Consider the following 20,004-nt stretch of genomic DNA (forward strand, 5'->3'; position numbering starts at 1 on the left):
AATAACAGAACAAGAACATATAGTAGCTTTACAGAAAGATTTAATAATCATACAGCATCCTTCAAAATACCACATGGCAACAATAAGAAGAAAACAACATCATTAGCAAATTGGATTAGGGAATTAAGGAAAAACAAAATTGAATACAAATTGAAATGGTCGATATTGGGTCGTGCTAGTAAGTCCGGTCGTGCAATCTCGAATCGTATCATGTTATAATATCCAAAGAAAACCTTATTAACAAACGCCAGGAAGTAATTCAAAACTGTTTACATAAATCAAAATATACATTATCTCGACTAAAACTTGATTAGTAAATTCATTGAATTAGAATTGAATTAACGTACTTAACAAGTAAAGTTAATTTTGATTTATTGAGATTAATATATAAATAAATAAGGTTGAGAATAAAAATGAAAATAATAAAAATAAAGTAATAATAATGTTTAGGTAAACAAATAAACCTAAATTAAGTATAACAATGATTTTAATGATAATTTAAACAGAAAATCAAAAAGAAAGGGTATGGATTTTTATGTGTTACTATATAGTATGATTTAAAAATATCACGATAAAATATAACATAAATATTATTAAATTCTGTAATAGTAATTCATAATTGGTTTAATTAGATGTAATAAGTAACCAATGGGTTTAAATAAAACATGATTCAGAAAATAGATTAGAAGAGAAAATATATGAAATTACCATAACATGATAAGTTAAGTAATTTCTCTATGGAGGTAAATACTTTATATAAATATAATTAACCCATGAAGATAAACAGAATAAATAAAACTTTATAAACGAATTAAATATGCCAAATGAATTTAGGTAATGATAGTATATGGGGTGGCAAAATATATCTAAATTAATATTTAATATGAACAATGTAGGTAACTATATATCTCACATAATATAGTACTTAATTGTACAGTGATAAAAAAGAGCATACATCTATATTATATAATTAAGTGTGGATGAAAAATTAAATATTAAATTAGAATATGGAATAATAATGGATCATGATATTATTACTTCTAGTTTGATAGTAATGTTTATAAATGTTAAAGTTCAGTTTGCTAAGTCAGGTAGTTTATGGTTCGGAAAAAATTCGTAATAATGATAATATTACAAATGTATTTATAGAAATCAGATTCCAAATATTGATCTAAAAATAACATGTATATGCTGAAACAAGTGATTATTATTTGATTGATAAGTGGTCTCAAATATATGGACCGAATGGGTTAATTATTAGAATGAATGTAAAAACAATGTTATAGTTATAATAAGATATATCTATTGAACATCTATTAAGATAAACTATATATTTTTAATATATATATTCATTAACTAAACATCTATAAATTTATTTCGGAATTATAAGTTAAATTTAAGGTAGAAAAAAGCACATAGGGGGTTGTATAAGGAAATCGGAGGTGGAGACGGTCTATAATTTTAGGTCTAAATAATATTTATATTTCTTAATTAGCTTAAAGTACAATTAGAATTATATTTCACGTAAATATACATTCATTTAATTATAACTAAAATAACATATTATGAGATTATAAAACTCTGAAACCTAATTATTAGAGAATTAGGACATATCCAATGTTAAACTAAAATTATACTTTAAATAAGTAAAAACTTCGTAATATGTTTATCAATACTAGACTGTCGAATGTTGAACTGGTTAAAATATGTGAAATGTGAAAATTAAAAATATTACTGTCAAAATGAATAATAATGATGGTGGGGATATTTATGAAAAATAATATAAATATATATATATAAATAAATTAAAATTAAGGTAAATGTATGTAACCTATTAATTTACAATTTAACATTAGCAGAAATGCAGTATAACTTATGATTATCGATTTAAATAATTTTAATACTAACATTTTATATTGGACGGATTAGAGAATTAATTTATAATATACATTTATTTGAGTTTTTAATAATATTAAGTGAAAGATATTAAAACTGTATAAAAAAGTTACTTATTAGTGGAATATTGGATGACTATGGGTTAGGAATGTTTATAGTATGAATGTAAAAAAATAAAATAAAATAAAATCAAAATAAGAAAAGTCAATATATCGATAGACTTGATGTAAGTGACACTTTAAATTAAATTAAATTAATTTTAACTCTTTACGATCATGGTAAACAAAGGAGTTTAAAAAAAAATTTAAACTTAACTAAACGTAATTATAGGTTTTGAATTGAATGATTCTAAGAATTATAATTGAAATAGTAATAAAATTTATTATAATAGTCAAGGGAACTGAATTGTGCATGGTTTCAATTTAAATCAATTTATTATTTAATATAACCGTAAAAGTCAATCGATTTTTTTTGTTTGTTTTGGTTTTTGTAGTTTAGTTTATTTTAGTATATGCAAACATGTATAATACTTTATAATTTATTGATGTCATTTTCATAGAATTAATAAATTTACTAATTATTGAATAGAACATTTTGGTAGAATATTCATAAATTTATGTAGATTATTAGTACGAATAGTTGTGTTTAGTGACTTTTTTTGATAAAATTCAAAATGGCGTAGTGAAACCATATTCAAGGTATTTGAAGCTTCTCTTCCAATTTTCGGATTTTAATCATGCCAAATCACACTTTATTTCCTTTTGGCGGATAGATTATTTTGTGCTACGAAACAGACACTGTCAACAATTGTAAATGTCAACTGAATTAAAGGAATGAATTATAAGATGGTCAACATCATGAATTTCGGAATATAGTTTTTTGTAATTTATTCACTATATATATATACATATAAAAGTATATAATCTACAGAGTGCCCACAAAGTCTGGCTACATAATCTGCAGTGTGGCCACAAAGTCTGGCTATATAATGTAGACAGACTTTCTGGACACCCCATATATATATATATATATATATATATATATATATATATATATATATATATATATATATATATATATATAATGCTCCTCATCTTGAGTTGAGCATATTGAGAAGTGATACACGAATTACCATTAGCATATAAGGGACGCTCTTTGTGTAAACAAATCGAGCGGAGGTATTTCGGACCATGTCAAAACATCGTTAAACTCACTACTCGCTCAGCAGCCGCCAATAGTGTAATGGTACAGACGGTCGGGTTTCAATCGTGGCTTGAGGTAGTTGCTTGTCTAGCCGCACTGATGAGCTGTGATGAGTAAGAATAATAAGAATATACTGCCCAAATTTTAGTTAACATCTTGAACCCTAATTAGAGTTATAAAGAATCATGTAATGTATCCAATACTTTTTTGTATATATCTATAAAGAATCATGTAATGTATCCAATACATTTTTGTATATATCTATAAAGAATCATGTAATGTATCCAATACATTTTTGTATATATCTATAAAGAATCATGTAATGTATCCAATACTTTTTTGTATATATCTATAAAGAATCATGTAATGTATCCAATACTTTTTTGTATATATCTATAAAGAATCATGTAATGTATCCAATACTTTTTTGTATATATCTATAAAGAATCATGTAATGTATCCAATACTTTTTTGTATATATCTATAAAGAATCATGTAATGTATCCAATACTTTTTTGTATATATCTATAAAGAATCATGTAATGTATCCAATACTTTTTTGTATATATCTATAAAGAATCATGTAATGTATCCAATACTTTTTTGTATATATCTATAAAGAATCATGTAATGTATCCAATACTTTTTTGTATATATCTATAAAGAATCATGTAATGTATCCAATACTTTTTTGTATATATCTATAAAGAATCATGTAATGTATCCAATACTTTTTTGTATATATCTATAAAGAATCATGTAATGTATCCAATACTTTTTTGTATATATCTATAAAGAATCATGTAATGTATCCAATACTTTTTTGTATATATCTATGAGCATTCCTTATCGTCATTATTCGCGGAAACTTCTTAAGCCTACTAAGCCAGAAGAATATTAGATGAAATCTGCTGATGTTTCAAATATAGGTCTTTTAGATTTAGTGGTTGCAAAAGATTTTCATGAACTTTAAAATTAAAACGTTATATACATATTTTGTCAAATGTTGAATTATGTATTTCTTTAACAAACTACGTTAGTTGTTAGAAAAATAATTAATTGTATTCTATTTTCCAATTTTTCTTTTTAGCTCATACGAAAAGCATAGTGGTGGCTCTTGGTACCCGACTGGAACATTGTTTAGCAGAAGGATACCAGTATAGACTTGGTCTTCCATTCTCTTTTACTGAAGGTTGTTTCCGATTTAACTGTGATTGCCATTCAGATGGATCATGGGAATGCCCATCGGAACGATCGGAATACATCTGTCAACTCCAACCAGGACAGAAAATCGTGAGAGGTAACTTTTCCCCCGTCCTTTGTTTGATTTACAATGGAATTATCACATGTAGCTTTAAGTATATCGATTCTGTAAACATCAATTTTTATCTCCACATCTCATATAACAAGCAGAACGGTGCGGAAGAATCGAACTTTCACCCCAAAGCTAGCATGATCAGGTGGATGAAACTCGGGTGCACTCAACAGATACCATAATGTATAATTTTAACTAAAAAATATTTTATATTAGCTCTTGTAAAAGCTAAAATAATATACTTAATTTTTAACAAGCTTATAATGCATACTATATATATATATATATATATATATATATATATATATATATATATATATATATATATATATATATATATATATAGAGAGAGAGAGAGAGAGAGAGAGAGAGAGAGAGGGGGGGGAGAGAGTTAATTAGTTATATGTTTTTTAGAAAAAGAAATCCAGCAGAGTCCTCTATTATAAGGAAACTCCGGTAATAAGAACGTAGGGAGATGAGTATTGGCTGAAGAGAGCTTAATATGGGTATCTAAAACGGTCCCTAATTATCGGTTTTGAAATCGACAATAACGATGACTTATCTCATCTAAACTTTCTGGAAACAATATATATATATATATATATATATATATATATATATATATATATATATATATATATATATATATATATATGAAACTCTGTGGGCGCCCTTGTTTGCATCTTGTCTATCAAAAACATTGTTTGTATTCAATAAAATTCACACTCCTTTTCACCGTCCAACTATGCTGAGTACAAATAAACTTCAATATTTGCTTAAAGTGCAGGCACAGTTTAAATCATAAAACTATATTTTGCTATGATGGCGCTCAAATAATTTTTTTCTTTATTTTGAAATCAGAATTATATATTGAGTAATATAACATGAAATAATTAACTTTTGGCCAAGATCAAAGTGTAGTATCTGTTCTTCAGATGCAGCACTTCCATTTCTCGTTCTCTTTTTGTTGAGGAGAAATCCTTCACAACTGAGACAATTTATTTTTGTACCTTTTCTCCACGTTAAAAAACGACCCTGGTGTCTAACTCTGTCCCATGGGGAGGCATTTTAAATAGGTACAATAATAAATACGAAATCTGTGTACCTGTGTACATTAAAATATATCTATTTTACAACTGAGTCACGCCGAGCGCCTTTTGTAGTATATATATATATATATATATATATATATATATATATATATATATATATATATATACTTGTTTGTAATATACTGAATTTTACTAGGTTCGTATAATTCAGTAAATTTTCATATACCAATGAATTTTAAGCCAAAAAGAGATGACTTAAAATGTAAGCTACAAAATTATCATATTTCATAATTGAGCATTAATATACTGTATTAACAAAACCAAGACTTCAAATAAGGAATTGATAGCAACAAAAAGTGTATTTCATTGTAAGTTACAATTGTTTTAAGACCGATTGGACAATTTCAAGCATTATGGCGTTTGAAAATTTTCACATAACCAGCCTTTCTTCAGACTTCTTGAATAAAAATCACTTTAACAATAGAACATTATTTAAAGAAATTTCCCTTAAAGGAAAAGAAGCATGCGAAAGCATTTATCCTGGACGCATCTTTGTCAAGAGTTTATTTAAATATTAATATGTCACCTAATTTTCGTATCATTATTTAAAGACCTGTCATAAGAAGTTACCACAAAAACCCGTAGCCATTTAATATCTTTTTGATAAAACCAAGGAATATTACAATGAAACTCTTATGAGATTGGGATACAAAAACCTAACTGCACAATATCATATAACATAGCAATGAGAGCTAGAAAGAAACCGAAAATTAATAAAGGATACGTTAATAAGGATCAAAAGAATGGGAACGGAGGGAGTAATAATAACAGCGAAACAAGTAATGACGAGGGCGGTACCATTAATAAGAGAAATAGACGCAAGAGACAGGTTTGGCTCAATCCGCCGTTCAGCGAGCATATCAAAACTAATATACCTTGGAAATTCTACAGAATAATTGATAAAAACTTCCCTCTGGAAAATAGATTAAGTAAAATAATAAATAGAAACTCGGTAAAATTATCTTTCTCGACATCAAGCAACTTAACTAACACTATAATAAGCCCCAACAATAGGAAAATAAGTAAAATAAGGAATAATTACGAGTTAGCATCGAATGAAAGTGTCTTAGACAGAAAATGTAATTGCAGAATACCTGGCAATTGTCCGTTGAGTGGTAAATGCCTAACCTCAGAAATAGTGTATAAATGCGAGATTAAGACCGATAGTACCAGGAAGATATTTCTTGGGGCCACGGATTGCGTTTTGAAGGAAATATACAGAAACCATGTAGTATCTTTTAAAAAGGAACCAGGGATGGAAACTAATAGAGAATGTGTTAACGATAGCAGGGGGGAGGGTACAAGAATCAACATTAGAAATAAAAGGAGGAATACAACTGCATTAGGGGATTGGGTCAGGGAACTTAATGGAAACAATAAAGATTTTGAATTGAAATGGTCAGTAGTGGATAGGAGGAGGAAGTATAGCTCTGGGAAATCAAAAAGGTGCAATCTATGTCTATTGGAAGCCTTCTACATAGTGAATTCTAAAGAAGAAATATTAAATAAAAGGCTAGATGCTATACAGGAGTGTCTTCACAAGAATAGGTTTCTGTTATCATGTCTTAAATGTAACTGAGGTAAAAACTTTTTATAACAATAAAGATCCTTGGGTACAAGGCCAAATTTTAATGTAGAGTTAAATAGCTTGGAATGATGTAGTCTAAACGAAGGATCCAAATCTAGTAAGCAAATATAGTTTCTATTATTCTAAACTGGATAAGAAATATAGATAAAGTATAAAGCTTAACAAAGATTAGAAATATTGTTCCATAACCACGAGCATTTTTTAGTATTTAGTTGTAGTAGTATTGATGGTGAAATAAGTGGTACCGTTTACAGATCAATAAAACAACTTAATAAACTAGCAATTATTAAAAAGATTAAATTTGCAATTAGTGGATTGGAAATTAATTGATATTGTTCTTTGACAACTAAAGCTTGTAAAATCCCTGCTGGTTGATTTACTCTTGTTCAAAATGTTTTTATCCAAAAATTCAAGGGTAAACACCTTTTCATCGGAGTGAAACACATTTGTAGCTATTGGCTGGTTTTGTTGTCAGAATAATTATTAATAGGATATATATCATTTTATTTAGGTATCCAAGAACACAATGCACGAATTGTAATTTTGGTTTTGGAGCCATGAGTAACCCCAGTAGATTATGGATGTATGGCAGATGTAAGTTAAACCCATGGGTATATAATCAGCTTTAAGATTAAAAATATACTTTATAAGCTATCATAGCCTTTTCTGTATCTGTTTAATTAAATTAATTAATAAATCATAGACGCTTTTTAGTACTTATCAAAGCTTGAAACATCAAACGGCTCTAGTTGTCTCCCATTAACTATTATAAGTACCTACAGCGACCTTATTTCCCCATAATTTTCAACTAGTTTTTGGAAAATTAATAATGAGATGGATTATCTCCCTTCGTAGCTAGGATTTCCCAATTATCGATAATAACAATAGATTAGAACGAAAGAGAATAATAGAATATTAAATAAAATAAAAAATAATGGGCCTTGAATGATGTATGAGGATTAAATAAATATAAGGTAATGTCAGTCTTTATTTCCCTATTTAATAAAATATGAACCTAAAACTGGTCTTAAATCTAAGAATTAATATAGCTGATATTTTGTAAACATTGAAGCCAGCATAGGGCGAATACGAAACTAACATAACCGTAGTGTTTTAGCTAGGTTGTTCTGGCCATATTATAAATATAAAAATAAAATTAAAAAATACTTTTTTCAAATGTTAAATAAAGAAATATAGAAATTTAATTTAAGATTAAATTTTAAAGAAATTAAGATCAGGCTAAGCGGAAAAAATCAGTCCGTGAAAGCTCTTATTATCTGACCGGAAATTGTCTAGACAGGACGAAACAGATCTTTCTATAAAGTGTTCAATTCGATGTCATTATTAAAAAAAAGTTGGGGGGGGTGAGGATTATAATGTTTTAAGTAAGGCAGAATCTTAGCTTATTAAGGCTGTCGAAAAACCATGATGATGATAAAGATGACAAAATAAAAATAATAAAAAAATAATAATAAATGCAAAGTAATTCTAATAATAGAATAGACATTGATCATGTGTAATAATAATAATAATAATAATAATAATAATAATAATAATAATAATAATAGTAATAATAATAGTAATAATAATAATAATAATAATAGTAAATTAGTTATTATAATAACAAATTTAGTAAAAACGATAAAAATATATATATATATATAATAGAAATGTATATATATATATATATATATATATATATATAATAGAAAAATGCAAGCATAAAAAGGAATATGGTTAAGCTTAAACATGGAAAAGTAAAGAATTAGTTGTTAAAACTGGAAAAGAAAAGGACAAGATATTCTAGTAAAATATAGATTAAATTTATAACTTAAAATATTACAGCATTAAGAATTGATTATATAATGTTCTAAATTGAATTTAAAAAAATTCTAAATGCATTAATTAGCAAAAATGTATACTCGTATCCGAGTTCTGCCAACAACGTTATACATTCATATATATATATATATATATATATATATATATATATATATATATATATATATATATATATATATAATGTATTCCCACAGAAGAGACGTAGCAAGCCTGTGATTGTTCTATCGTTACTTCCATGGCAGGTGCTCGTCTGAGCTCCATTCTCTGGTCCCCCCTCGCCAATCTTTCTCAAAAAACACCCGACTAGCTGAAACCACCGTCAATAATTTCCCCACTCCCTATCTGTGCCTAAATCAAAACGTAGATACCATGACAAAGCTTCTTTCTTAGAACTGCACGCCTGTGGAACTCTGTTCCACTTGCCTGTTTCCCTCCCGACTTCAACCTGGATGTCTTCAAGTCCAACACAAACAAATTCCTGATGAACCGCCCCCACGTGGCCGAGTTCAAATCCCCTAATCGGTTGTAATCATAACCTTCTCCACTGATGATTCCCAAAAGGATCAAACACTAGTTTGGGTAGGTATTAAAAATAATTATATATATATATATATATATATATATATATATATATATATATATATAAATTTTCTGTTATAAATAATTATTTTTGTTTGCTTTTTTTTTAGCACCAAGTAAAAGTTTGTCAATTGTGGCTCGAGACAATCCGAGATCTTGTTCCGTGAAAGGTTCCGAGTTTCGACTTGGCAATCCTTTCTCATTCACAGAGGGCTGCTTTATCTACAACTGTGAATGTCATATGGACGGATCATGGGAATGTCCAGCAGATCGTGCCGTGGATCGATGTCGACGCACCATTGAAGGAGAGCCAAGTAGAGGTGGATCCCAGACACGGGAAGAAAATCGAAGTCGACCAGGTAAGTTACATAATTATTTTGCAACAAAACAGTATAGAAATAACCCAACAGAGCAGTGTTAGAAAAACAGGCTTGATAATCGAATTGGGATGAACACAGGTGAGAAATACATTCGGCTGATGAAAACAACAAAAAAATGGCTGTTACATAAAATAGAAAGTGAATAAAAATAAATATCTACTTAAGCATGATGGAGTGTGATCACATAAGTGTGCGTATTTTGGGTGTCCTAATTACGTAATGGTGAATTTTAAGTAAAAATATGCAAATTGGCATGTAATGGAGCGCTAAGTATTAATGGGATCATGTGGTACAAGGTCTGAAAGTGGGATTTGAAAAGTTGGCGCTCTAGAGAAAAAGCACTCTGACTTGCAAAAACTATCTGGGAAGTTACGTTTGCATTCTCCAGTAAGGGCGTCTTAGGGGGTTTTCAATAAACTAACCCCTTCTCAAAGGGAGAATGCGCAATACCTGAGAAGGTGGACAGTCTAGAACTGCACAAAACCAGAGAATGCCTCAGTCAACAGGGAACAAGTCATCTCAACAAGGACTTAGACTTTGCAGGCATATTCCAAAAATCTCTTCAATTGATCAAGTAATTTTTTTCAGTAAGAAAATCAAATTTCACGACTTTTAGCAATTAAAAAGTTTTAATTATTTTGAATACAAAAAAAATCTCTGTAGTCGAATTGAATTGTTGCCTTTGAATTATTGCAAAATATAAAACAATATGGTCACTCCCAGCCTTCTTATGGCTTCCAAACGTATTTTGATTCATCTTCGTTCCCAGACGAGTACATACATCATAATCAAATGTAATGCTAAAAAAGAAGCAGGTTCTTTATGACTATGAACATTTAATATAATGCAACTGCATTATCTAGTTATGACCTGTGTAGTAAAGGTCTTGCACTAGGACATTTTTCCTCTCAAGGGACAAGTAGACATTAATGCGACCACACAAGAAAGACATTTTGGAAATTTTTCAATTTTTATAAGTTTAAAACACCTAAAATTCACAACATGTTTCCATTATCTTGTCCAAACCCTATATATATATATATATATATATATATATATATATATATATATATATATATGTACATGCATATGTATAAATATATATATGCATATATGCATGCATATATATATGTATGTATATATGTATGCATGTATATATATATATATATATATGTGTGTGTGTGTGTGTGTATATTAATTATTTCCACAGCCCAAAGAACGCCGCAGACCACAAAAGCCATGCCAGCCAACGAACCGGAAGTCTAAGACTCGAGTTTCGCCCTCATTTGGGCTCATCAGTCAGACATACCGCACCTGGGATTTGAAACCCGAGCACTCTGCATGCAAGGCAAGCACTCTACCAACTGAGCAAAATGAGGGCGAAACTCGAGTCTTAGACTTCCGGTTTGTTGGCTGGCATGGCACTTGTGGGCTGCGGCGTTTTGGGGTCTGTAGAAATAATTATATATAATCTCTCACATTCTGAAAATTATATATATATATATATATATATATATATATATATATATATGGCTTGTTGAATCTAAGCTGATGATTCGAAAATCTTTTACATTGTGTCAAATGATTCTTGGGAAATTGTTCTCTGATTATCATCTTTAAAGTGAGTACTTTTGTATTTTTGACATAGTGTTCTTCTCATCTTTCCTCCTTCCTCATGCTTTTTTGTTTTTTCTAATAGTGTGCCTGTCTTTTATTAACAAACGATTGTCTCTGAAAAGCACTCTATTAAACGAAAGAAATGCAGATTGCAAAAACGAGGAAGAAAAGAATATCGGCATTTACCAAAATAAATTAAAATTATGATTGTAGACTGGTTTTTTTTGGGGGGGGCAGTGGCGTGTAACTGATCATGGTATATATATATATATATATATATATATATATATATATATATATATATATATACGTATGTGTGTGAATAGGCCACTACATGTCTTATTAGATAATGCTAATTGACGCTTTTTATGTTGATTATTCTTCAGCTCACACAAGAAGTATGGTGGTGTCTGTGGGTACGGAAATCCGGCATTGCATTGCACAGGAGATGAAATACCCCCTCGGTCAACAGTTTTCATTCCGAGAAGGGTGCTTTGAATTCCAATGCTTGTGTCATTGGAATGGATCCTGGGATTGTCCAGCTGAAAGATCAGAATACAAATGCAGATTGGAACCAGGACAACAAATTGTCAGAGGTAAATATACCCAGTCTTTCTAATGAGGAGCACAACAAAAACCTCCTTATGTATTACAACCAAAGAAGCATCACATTGTCTAGAAGCAATAACTTCAAGCTTTTAATACGTAGGTTTTTAAATTGCTCTAATACAGTAATATGTAGATAAATCAAAACAATAATATTAAATGAAATATGAGGGATAAAAGTTATATATAACTTAATTATATTATAAAATCAATAAGGAAAGACGAGGAGAAGATAGAAACAGTAAATAGAGGATACAGAAATACATATATAATAGATAAAAATAAACAGCGTTGATTGAGCTTTTCTTATCTAGATGTTTTGCTTTGTTAAAGATTTACTCTATAATAACATAATTATTTGATATATATATATATATATATTTATATATATATATATCAAATAATTATAATGCATGCATATATATATTTATATATATATGCATGTACACATATATATATATCTGTAGAAATATATTTTCTTATAATATTTATCAATCCTTATTCAAGAAGCTCAATGTAATTACAAATTAATATAGAGAATAAATAACAAAAAGTTATATTCCAAAATTCGTGATGTTGACCATCTTATAATTTATTCCTTTAATTCAGTTGATTTATACTATTCTTGAAAGTATCTGTTTCGTAGCTTAAAATCAATCACTTAATTATTATATAAATTAGTGAATCTATTATGCCTTTAACTTATCAGAATAAATAGCAACAATCAATCCGTCAAAAGGAAATGAAATGTGATTTGACATGATTAAAATTCGAAAATTAATGTATATTGTTAGTACGAATGGTTGGGTTTAATAACTTAGTTTGATAAAAATTTAATATGGCGTAATGGAAAAATATAAAGGTATTTGCAGCTTCTCTTCCAATTTTCGGATTTTAATCATGTCAAATCACACTTCATTTTATTTTGACGGATTGATTGCTGCTATTTTTTATGATGGGTTAAGGGCATAATAGGTTCACTGATTGATATAATAATTAAGTGATTGATTTTGCGATATGAAACAGATACTGTCACGAATTGTATAAGTTAACTGAATTAAAGGAATAAATTATAAGATAGTCAACATAACGAATTTTAGAATATAACTTTTTGTCATTTATTCTCTCTCTCTCTCTCTCTCTCTTTATATATATATATATATCTATATATATATATATATATATATATCTATATATATATATATATATAAAGGAGATTAGAACAATAGTCTAAAGAGCTGAGTATATTTTAATGTAACAGTGAAATTACTAGTTTAATTAAAATACAGGAAATAGAAAGTGCTCGTTGTAATTTACATATATAATAAGCTCGATAGTTAACTGTCCTAACGATCCGAAACGATCGTACAGATAATTGATTTTGTTGTTGTTCCTTCTTATGAAACGGATTTTTAATTTAATTATAATTTGATTTTTAAATTTTAAATTATCAATCACATTACTTAATATTATATATATATATATATATATATATATATATATATATATATATATATATATATATATATATATATATATATACACCCAGCGGACTTATAATACAGAGAGAGATTTTTACATATCCAAGAAAAGAAAACAACAAATTTATAAAAAGTATTAAAAAAAAACTTGTATGAGTGAAAGTTAGCATGTCTTTAATGCTAAATAAATATATCTTTTTAATGAAAAAAGATGCGATCGTTTTGTTTTTTAAACAAATTTTAATATTCATTCATAACGACATTAAAAACAAATGCTGCCTTATATATATATATATATATATATATATATATATATATATATATATATATATATATATATATATATATATATATATATATATATATACTTCAGAATAATGAAATGAAATATATCTACTGGTATGTTAATCCAGTGATTTTTGATCTTACAAAATATTATTAGAAGATGTAACATTTTATATAAGATAATCCCAGCTAAATAAAATTGCTCAATATACAAGATAGAGCAAATAAATCAAATTTTAGGTTTTTAAATTTTATGATTTGAAAAGGTTAAATCTTCAAAATATAGAATTTTTTTATTGTTTGAAAACAAAGAATAAATCTTTACTCAATTGTATTCTAAAAGTTCTATATTTGAAGATCTGAATATATATATATATATATATATATATATATATATATATATCAATGGTTATGTTTCATTAATTCATTTACAGCACCAAGCAAGAGCATGAGAATAGTAATCAGTGATGACGTCAGAGCTTGTACAGCCAAAGGAATGGATTATCCTCTCGGTAAGCCGTTCTCTTTCATGGACGGATGCTTCATTTTCAACTGCGATTGCCACTCCGATGGATCATGGGAATGTCCAGAGGATAGATCAGTTGACAGGTGCCGTCGAACGCCGGATGAAGGGCAACATAGCCGTGAAAGAGTGGAGGACGAAATCAGCAGTTCAAGTGCTACTTGGGCCTCCGTGAATCGACCGAGTATGTAATCCTTTTTAAATATCATTATTCTCTGTACTAATATAAGAAGGCAGTTTTCATGGACAATTTTTTCCAGTTTTATGCATTCCTAATTTCAATGTTTTATTTTCATACATTTACTAACAGGCAGCTTGGCATTGCCCACTCGTAAATTATACATAAATACTATATTTTAAATCATGTAGGCTTCTTATTGATTTTTATGTAGCCAATCCCCTACTGATTATTATCCAATACATAGTAATGATTTCAAAAGTTATTAAAAAATATATGACTTAGATACCATCACCTAGAATCGAAACGAGGATTTTAACACTCCAGCCTTAGTCATTATTTATCTTTCTGCCATCATTACCGTCCGAGCTACGGACAGATGGATACGAAAGGTTAAAGATTTAGCGACTTTGAGCTATGACTGTTTGCTGACTAAAAAACAAATCAAACGTGTGCTACAGGTCCAAACACACAATCAAATTTCAAACTTGTAGACCTAATATTCAGAGAAAAAATTGTTAGAGACTTTTTGCACACACACCGACAAGAACACTTTATATATATATTGTTTACAGAAAGTTTTAGTCATTGGTACCGTCGGTTTCAAAGCCGATAATTAGGGACCGTTTTAGATACCCATATCAACCATATCAAGCTCTCTTCAGTCAATACTCATCTCCTGATCGGTCCTTAATTATCGGTTTTGAAACCGACGGTACCAATGACTTATTTCATCTGAAACTTTCTTTAAACAAAATATAAATGATACGCTCTTATTTTCAGATTTTCCTTATAATTGAGCACTTTGCTGGATTTCTTATTCCAAAAAAAATATAATTATATATATATATATATATATATATATGCATATATAATATTTCCATGTGCAAGACGTTGTCATCTTAAATTCTGCACAATTATGCAGAATGTAGAAACTATGCATAAATAAAATTCAACATGGTGAAATGAAACCAATCATCTAATGAGAAACCATAAAAGACGGATAAGTAATTAATTAACACCCGTTTTTTAAAGGAACATGCCAATTAGTTAACCTTTATGTAGTCGCTCGCATATCCATAACAGAGTATGTTAAAAAATTCATTTTAATAATTTTTAAATAAAGAAAGTAGGCTTTTACTATCAATATTAGAGTGAGAAAAACAACTTTATACGTATATAGAAGATAAGCAAAAGGATAAAAAATAAGAAAGCCATAAAAATGTTTTACAAATAGAAAAATTTTTAATCTGATAAAATGTCAAGCGAATATACCAAAAGAATACAAAAAAAAATGACACATATCATTTTGCAGTCTTAAAGGGTCAAAAAGAACTAAGACAAAGAAGTAGTTAACAAGAGTAATAATTTACATAATGCACAGAACTAATGTGTTTCAAGATATTAGCTTGGTTCTCTCTGTTATTATCATTATCACTATTTATATTGTATTATTACATTTATTATATTATTATATTATTTATAGTGCCGGGGAAAAAAGTCCCTTTACTGACACCATAGGAATTACATAACATATGAGATGCCTTCAATTAGTTTCCAGATTTTTTTTCGCATGGGCGTTTTTATTGATAGTACATAGATGAAACTCTAGTCCCCTCTGAAGTAATCTCCTCTGGCTGCAATGCACTTGTACCATTCAAACAACTTCTAGAAGGTTCCACGAAAGTCGTCTTGTGTTAACCTGTCAATTACTTTCGTCACAGCTTATTTCATCTCCTAAATTGTCTCATAAGATTTTCCTTAAGCTTATGGGAATAACCAAAAGTCACATGGAGCAAGGTCTGGACTATCTTGGTTAAATTGTCTGTGACAAGGATGGACTGCGCATTCACGCAAATCTTCCACATCCTCAGTTCCTCATGAATGTAGTTCACACACTGACATCAAACCGTGTACTTATTGCCTCTATAGACGGTTGTTATGCATGAAATTCTTTATTTGGCCAATCAACTCTGGTGTTCTGACTTCCTTACTTCTCTCATCATCCTTTACAGACTTCCTGTCTTCCTTGAATCTCTTATGCCACTCTAAATCTGATGCTCGATTCATGCAAGATGATCCAAAATCAGTCTGAAACATTCCATACGTTTCTATGGCATTTTTTTCTAAGTTTAAAACAGAATTTTATTGCATATCGTTCTTGTAAAGTGTTCTCACGTCCAGATTGCATTTTTTAAATTTACCAACTGTGAAAATCACGCTTTAGTATGGTGCATTCCAATTCCTGCTGTAGCTGTTCATTTGAACCTGATATCATGAAAATTGGTCAATCATCTTATAAGATGTATAGCAATAACATACTGATTTTCAAGAGTCTATGACAATTTTAAATGCTTGCACAAAAAAAAGTTTGAAAACTTATTGAAGACACCTAAAGTTTTTTTAATATTTCACCTTTATTTTTAAAACTAGGAGGACTCCCTGGTATTTCCCGGTACAAAAACCGCCCATCTCTTTACCCCACTCTAACCGTCTATTTACCTCTTTCCCATCCCATTTCTCACTCCTTCTTTTCCTCCATACAGTCTGTTTTTCTCTCTGAACATGCAAACATAATTCTTATATAGATTTCTGAATGAATTAGCCCGCATCAAGGAAATGACTCCTTGATTAAAATGAGTTATTATTTTTAATTTTATATATTATTCATCCGGGGTTACACCGATCAAGAGTATACCAACTTTGTGGGTGTTAGTTTGTAGTTTTTGATTTTAAGCTAGACACACGTGCACACAGAAAACTATTTACAAAATGTATGAACATATCTTTTTTATTTGAAAAAAGTCACAGAAAGATATCTATATGGGAGAAAAGGTGAGGCGGGAAATTATATAAAAACGGAAGAGATACACGACGGAGGAGAAAGGAAAAAGACAAATGAGGATTTCAAATTTTTTTCTGCTTTCTTTTCTTCATTATTTATTTATTTTTTGATTTTGGATTATTATTTCTTATTCCTGTGAAAGATTTTAAAAGAAATGTTAAATCATTATTCGTATTTCCTTCTTTCTTATTTTCAATCTCTTTTTTTTTTTTTTTTTTTTTTTGTCTTTCGTCAGCCTTAATCTCTAATGCATACTACTTTGCTTGTACTTTGTTAATTTGCTAAAAAAAAAAATCGCTCAGCTTAGTTCTGGGGAATGATTTTAACATTAAAGACGAAAAATTAAAAGTAAGTGAATTTGATTGCATTGTTTGGTATATCCGCTTTTTCCATTCATCTCTAATCTATTTATCTATAAAAGTCAGAATGTGCATATGTGTGAGGGCAACTCTCAACCTATATACCCAATGAATTTTTGATCCATATACTTGAAATTTGGTATATAGGGTAATCAGACATGTGGAAAAAATTATTTTGAACAGAACCCTTTATTTACTTCGTGGGGGTAGCATGCTCTCGTTCCGTCAGCCATGACTGGATAAAGGTCCTAAGTAATTTGCAATTGCATTTTTCGGTCGCTTACACTGAAAAATGATCTTTAAAAGTGCAGGTGAATATTACTGAAGAAGGTCATAGGTTACATCGACTTGTGAAAATGACACTCAAGATGAGAACAGTAGTCTGATGAATACGAGTTTATGTTGCACAACAAAATATATTACCTGACTTATATATATATATATATATATATATATATATATATATATATATATATATATATATATATATGCAATCCCTTAATGTGTAATTCTCAACTGTGGAGGTTCCTTGAAATTTAATCTCTTAATCTGTTATGTAAAAACGTTTTGAGATAGACAAGCGGAACACCTAAACAGAAAGGAAGTATCTAATGTTGAGTAGCTAACTTGCAAGATCGTCATATGAAATAATAATGGCGCCAGAAACCTACAGCTCCTATGAAAAAGTCTTCCCAGGGAAAATGGCAATATTAGTAAATCTGACCATAAAAATGAACATTTTTCTAACTTGCTGTAAAATGATATCGAGCATAGTAAAGTGTAAAAATTAATGAAATCGAACGCATATTTTCTGAGCACATACATCAAGAATTGGTTTAAATCAATGTCGAAGCAGATTTGCATTTGCAGATTTTGCATATAAAACTATAGCGATGAGTGAAATAGGGCGAAATTGCATTCCTATCATTTATCGAGTATTATACATTACTCATATTTACATTATGTTGAAACATTATATTATGTTGTAACATTATCTATATCATGTTGTAACATTATTTATATTATGTTGAAACATTATTTATATTATGTTGTAACATTATCTATATTATGTTGTAACATTATATTATGTTGTAACATTATTTATATTATGTTGTAAGATTATTTATATTATGTTGTAACATTATTTACATTATGTTGTAAGATTATTTATATTATGTTGTAACATTATATTATGTTGTAACATTATATTATGTTGTAAGATTATTTATATTATGTTGTAAGATTATTTATATTATGTTGTAACATTATTTACATTATGTTGTAAGATCATTTATATTATGTGGTAACATTATATTATGTTGTAAGATTATTTATATTCTGTTGTAATATTATATTATGTTGTAACATTATTTATATTATGTTGTAAGATTATTTATATTATGTTGTAACATTATATTATGTTGTAACATTATTTATATTATGTTGTAACATTATATTATGTTGTAACATTATTTATATTATGTTGTAACATTATTTATATTGTGTTGAAACATTATTTATATTATGTTGTAACATTATTTATATTATGTTGTAAAATTATTGTATGTTTTTAACAGTCGCTGTTCAAGGGCAAGTTGTCGCTCCTGGATCTCAAATCAGGTCCTGTGAATGGAAAGACAAAACCTATACTCTTGGATCAACATTTAGTTTCTCAGAGGACTGCTACCGCTACAAATGCACTTGCAACAGGGATGGATCATGGGAATGTCCTGGACACTTGGCCACATTTTCCTGTCCACCTCAAACTGATCGCAAAATTGTACGAGGTTAGTAAAACATACTAAAACCAATGTGCAACAAATGGATCAACAATCTATATATACACTTTCTCTTTTATTTAGTTTGGTCTCTCTATTTCATGGTATATAAATATATTTTGGGTCATTTAGTGCCGAAACATATTACCGCTTGTTTATGATTATTTACATATGATTAGTTAATATAATAATAATAATAATAATAATAATAATAATGACTGCTATCAATGAGAAATCAATGGTAAATGGTTGTTGCGACATCACAAATTAATTTGCAAATGGTATCCGAAGAGATGGAGAGTACTGGAAATCTGGGGTAACTTGTTACTCAGTCTCCAGGGAACACCACAAATTGTTCTCAAAGAGCAATCTTTGATGATAGTCTGTTTGAAAACATCTAGTGAGTGAATGATGATG

At 28.8% G+C, this 20,004-nt stretch overlaps 1 protein-coding gene across 4 annotated transcripts in view; it reads left to right on the plus strand.

Annotated features, from left to right (window-relative positions):
* The window catches only part of LOC145288028 (uncharacterized), a 593,135-nt gene that overhangs the window by 489,457 nt on the left and 83,674 nt on the right, over window positions 1–20,004 (plus strand). For all 4 annotated transcript variants that reach the window (XM_080136036.1, XM_080136037.1, XM_080136039.1 and 1 more), the window contains exons 120-124: window positions 4,190–4,399; window positions 9,646–9,894; window positions 11,919–12,128; window positions 14,339–14,611; window positions 19,387–19,596. In XM_080136036.1, the coding sequence (XP_079992162.1) occupies window positions 4,190–4,399; window positions 9,646–9,894; window positions 11,919–12,128; window positions 14,339–14,611; window positions 19,387–19,596 (1,152 nt within the window). The remainder of the gene's footprint in view (window positions 1–4,189; window positions 4,400–9,645; window positions 9,895–11,918; window positions 12,129–14,338; window positions 14,612–19,386; window positions 19,597–20,004) is intronic.

This window comes from Euprymna scolopes, chromosome 11, assembly GCF_053919585.1.
Source record: "Euprymna scolopes isolate OS-2025 chromosome 11, ASM5391958v1, whole genome shotgun sequence".
In the NCBI taxonomy this organism is placed as follows: Eukaryota; Metazoa; Mollusca; class Cephalopoda; order Sepiida; family Sepiolidae; genus Euprymna; species Euprymna scolopes.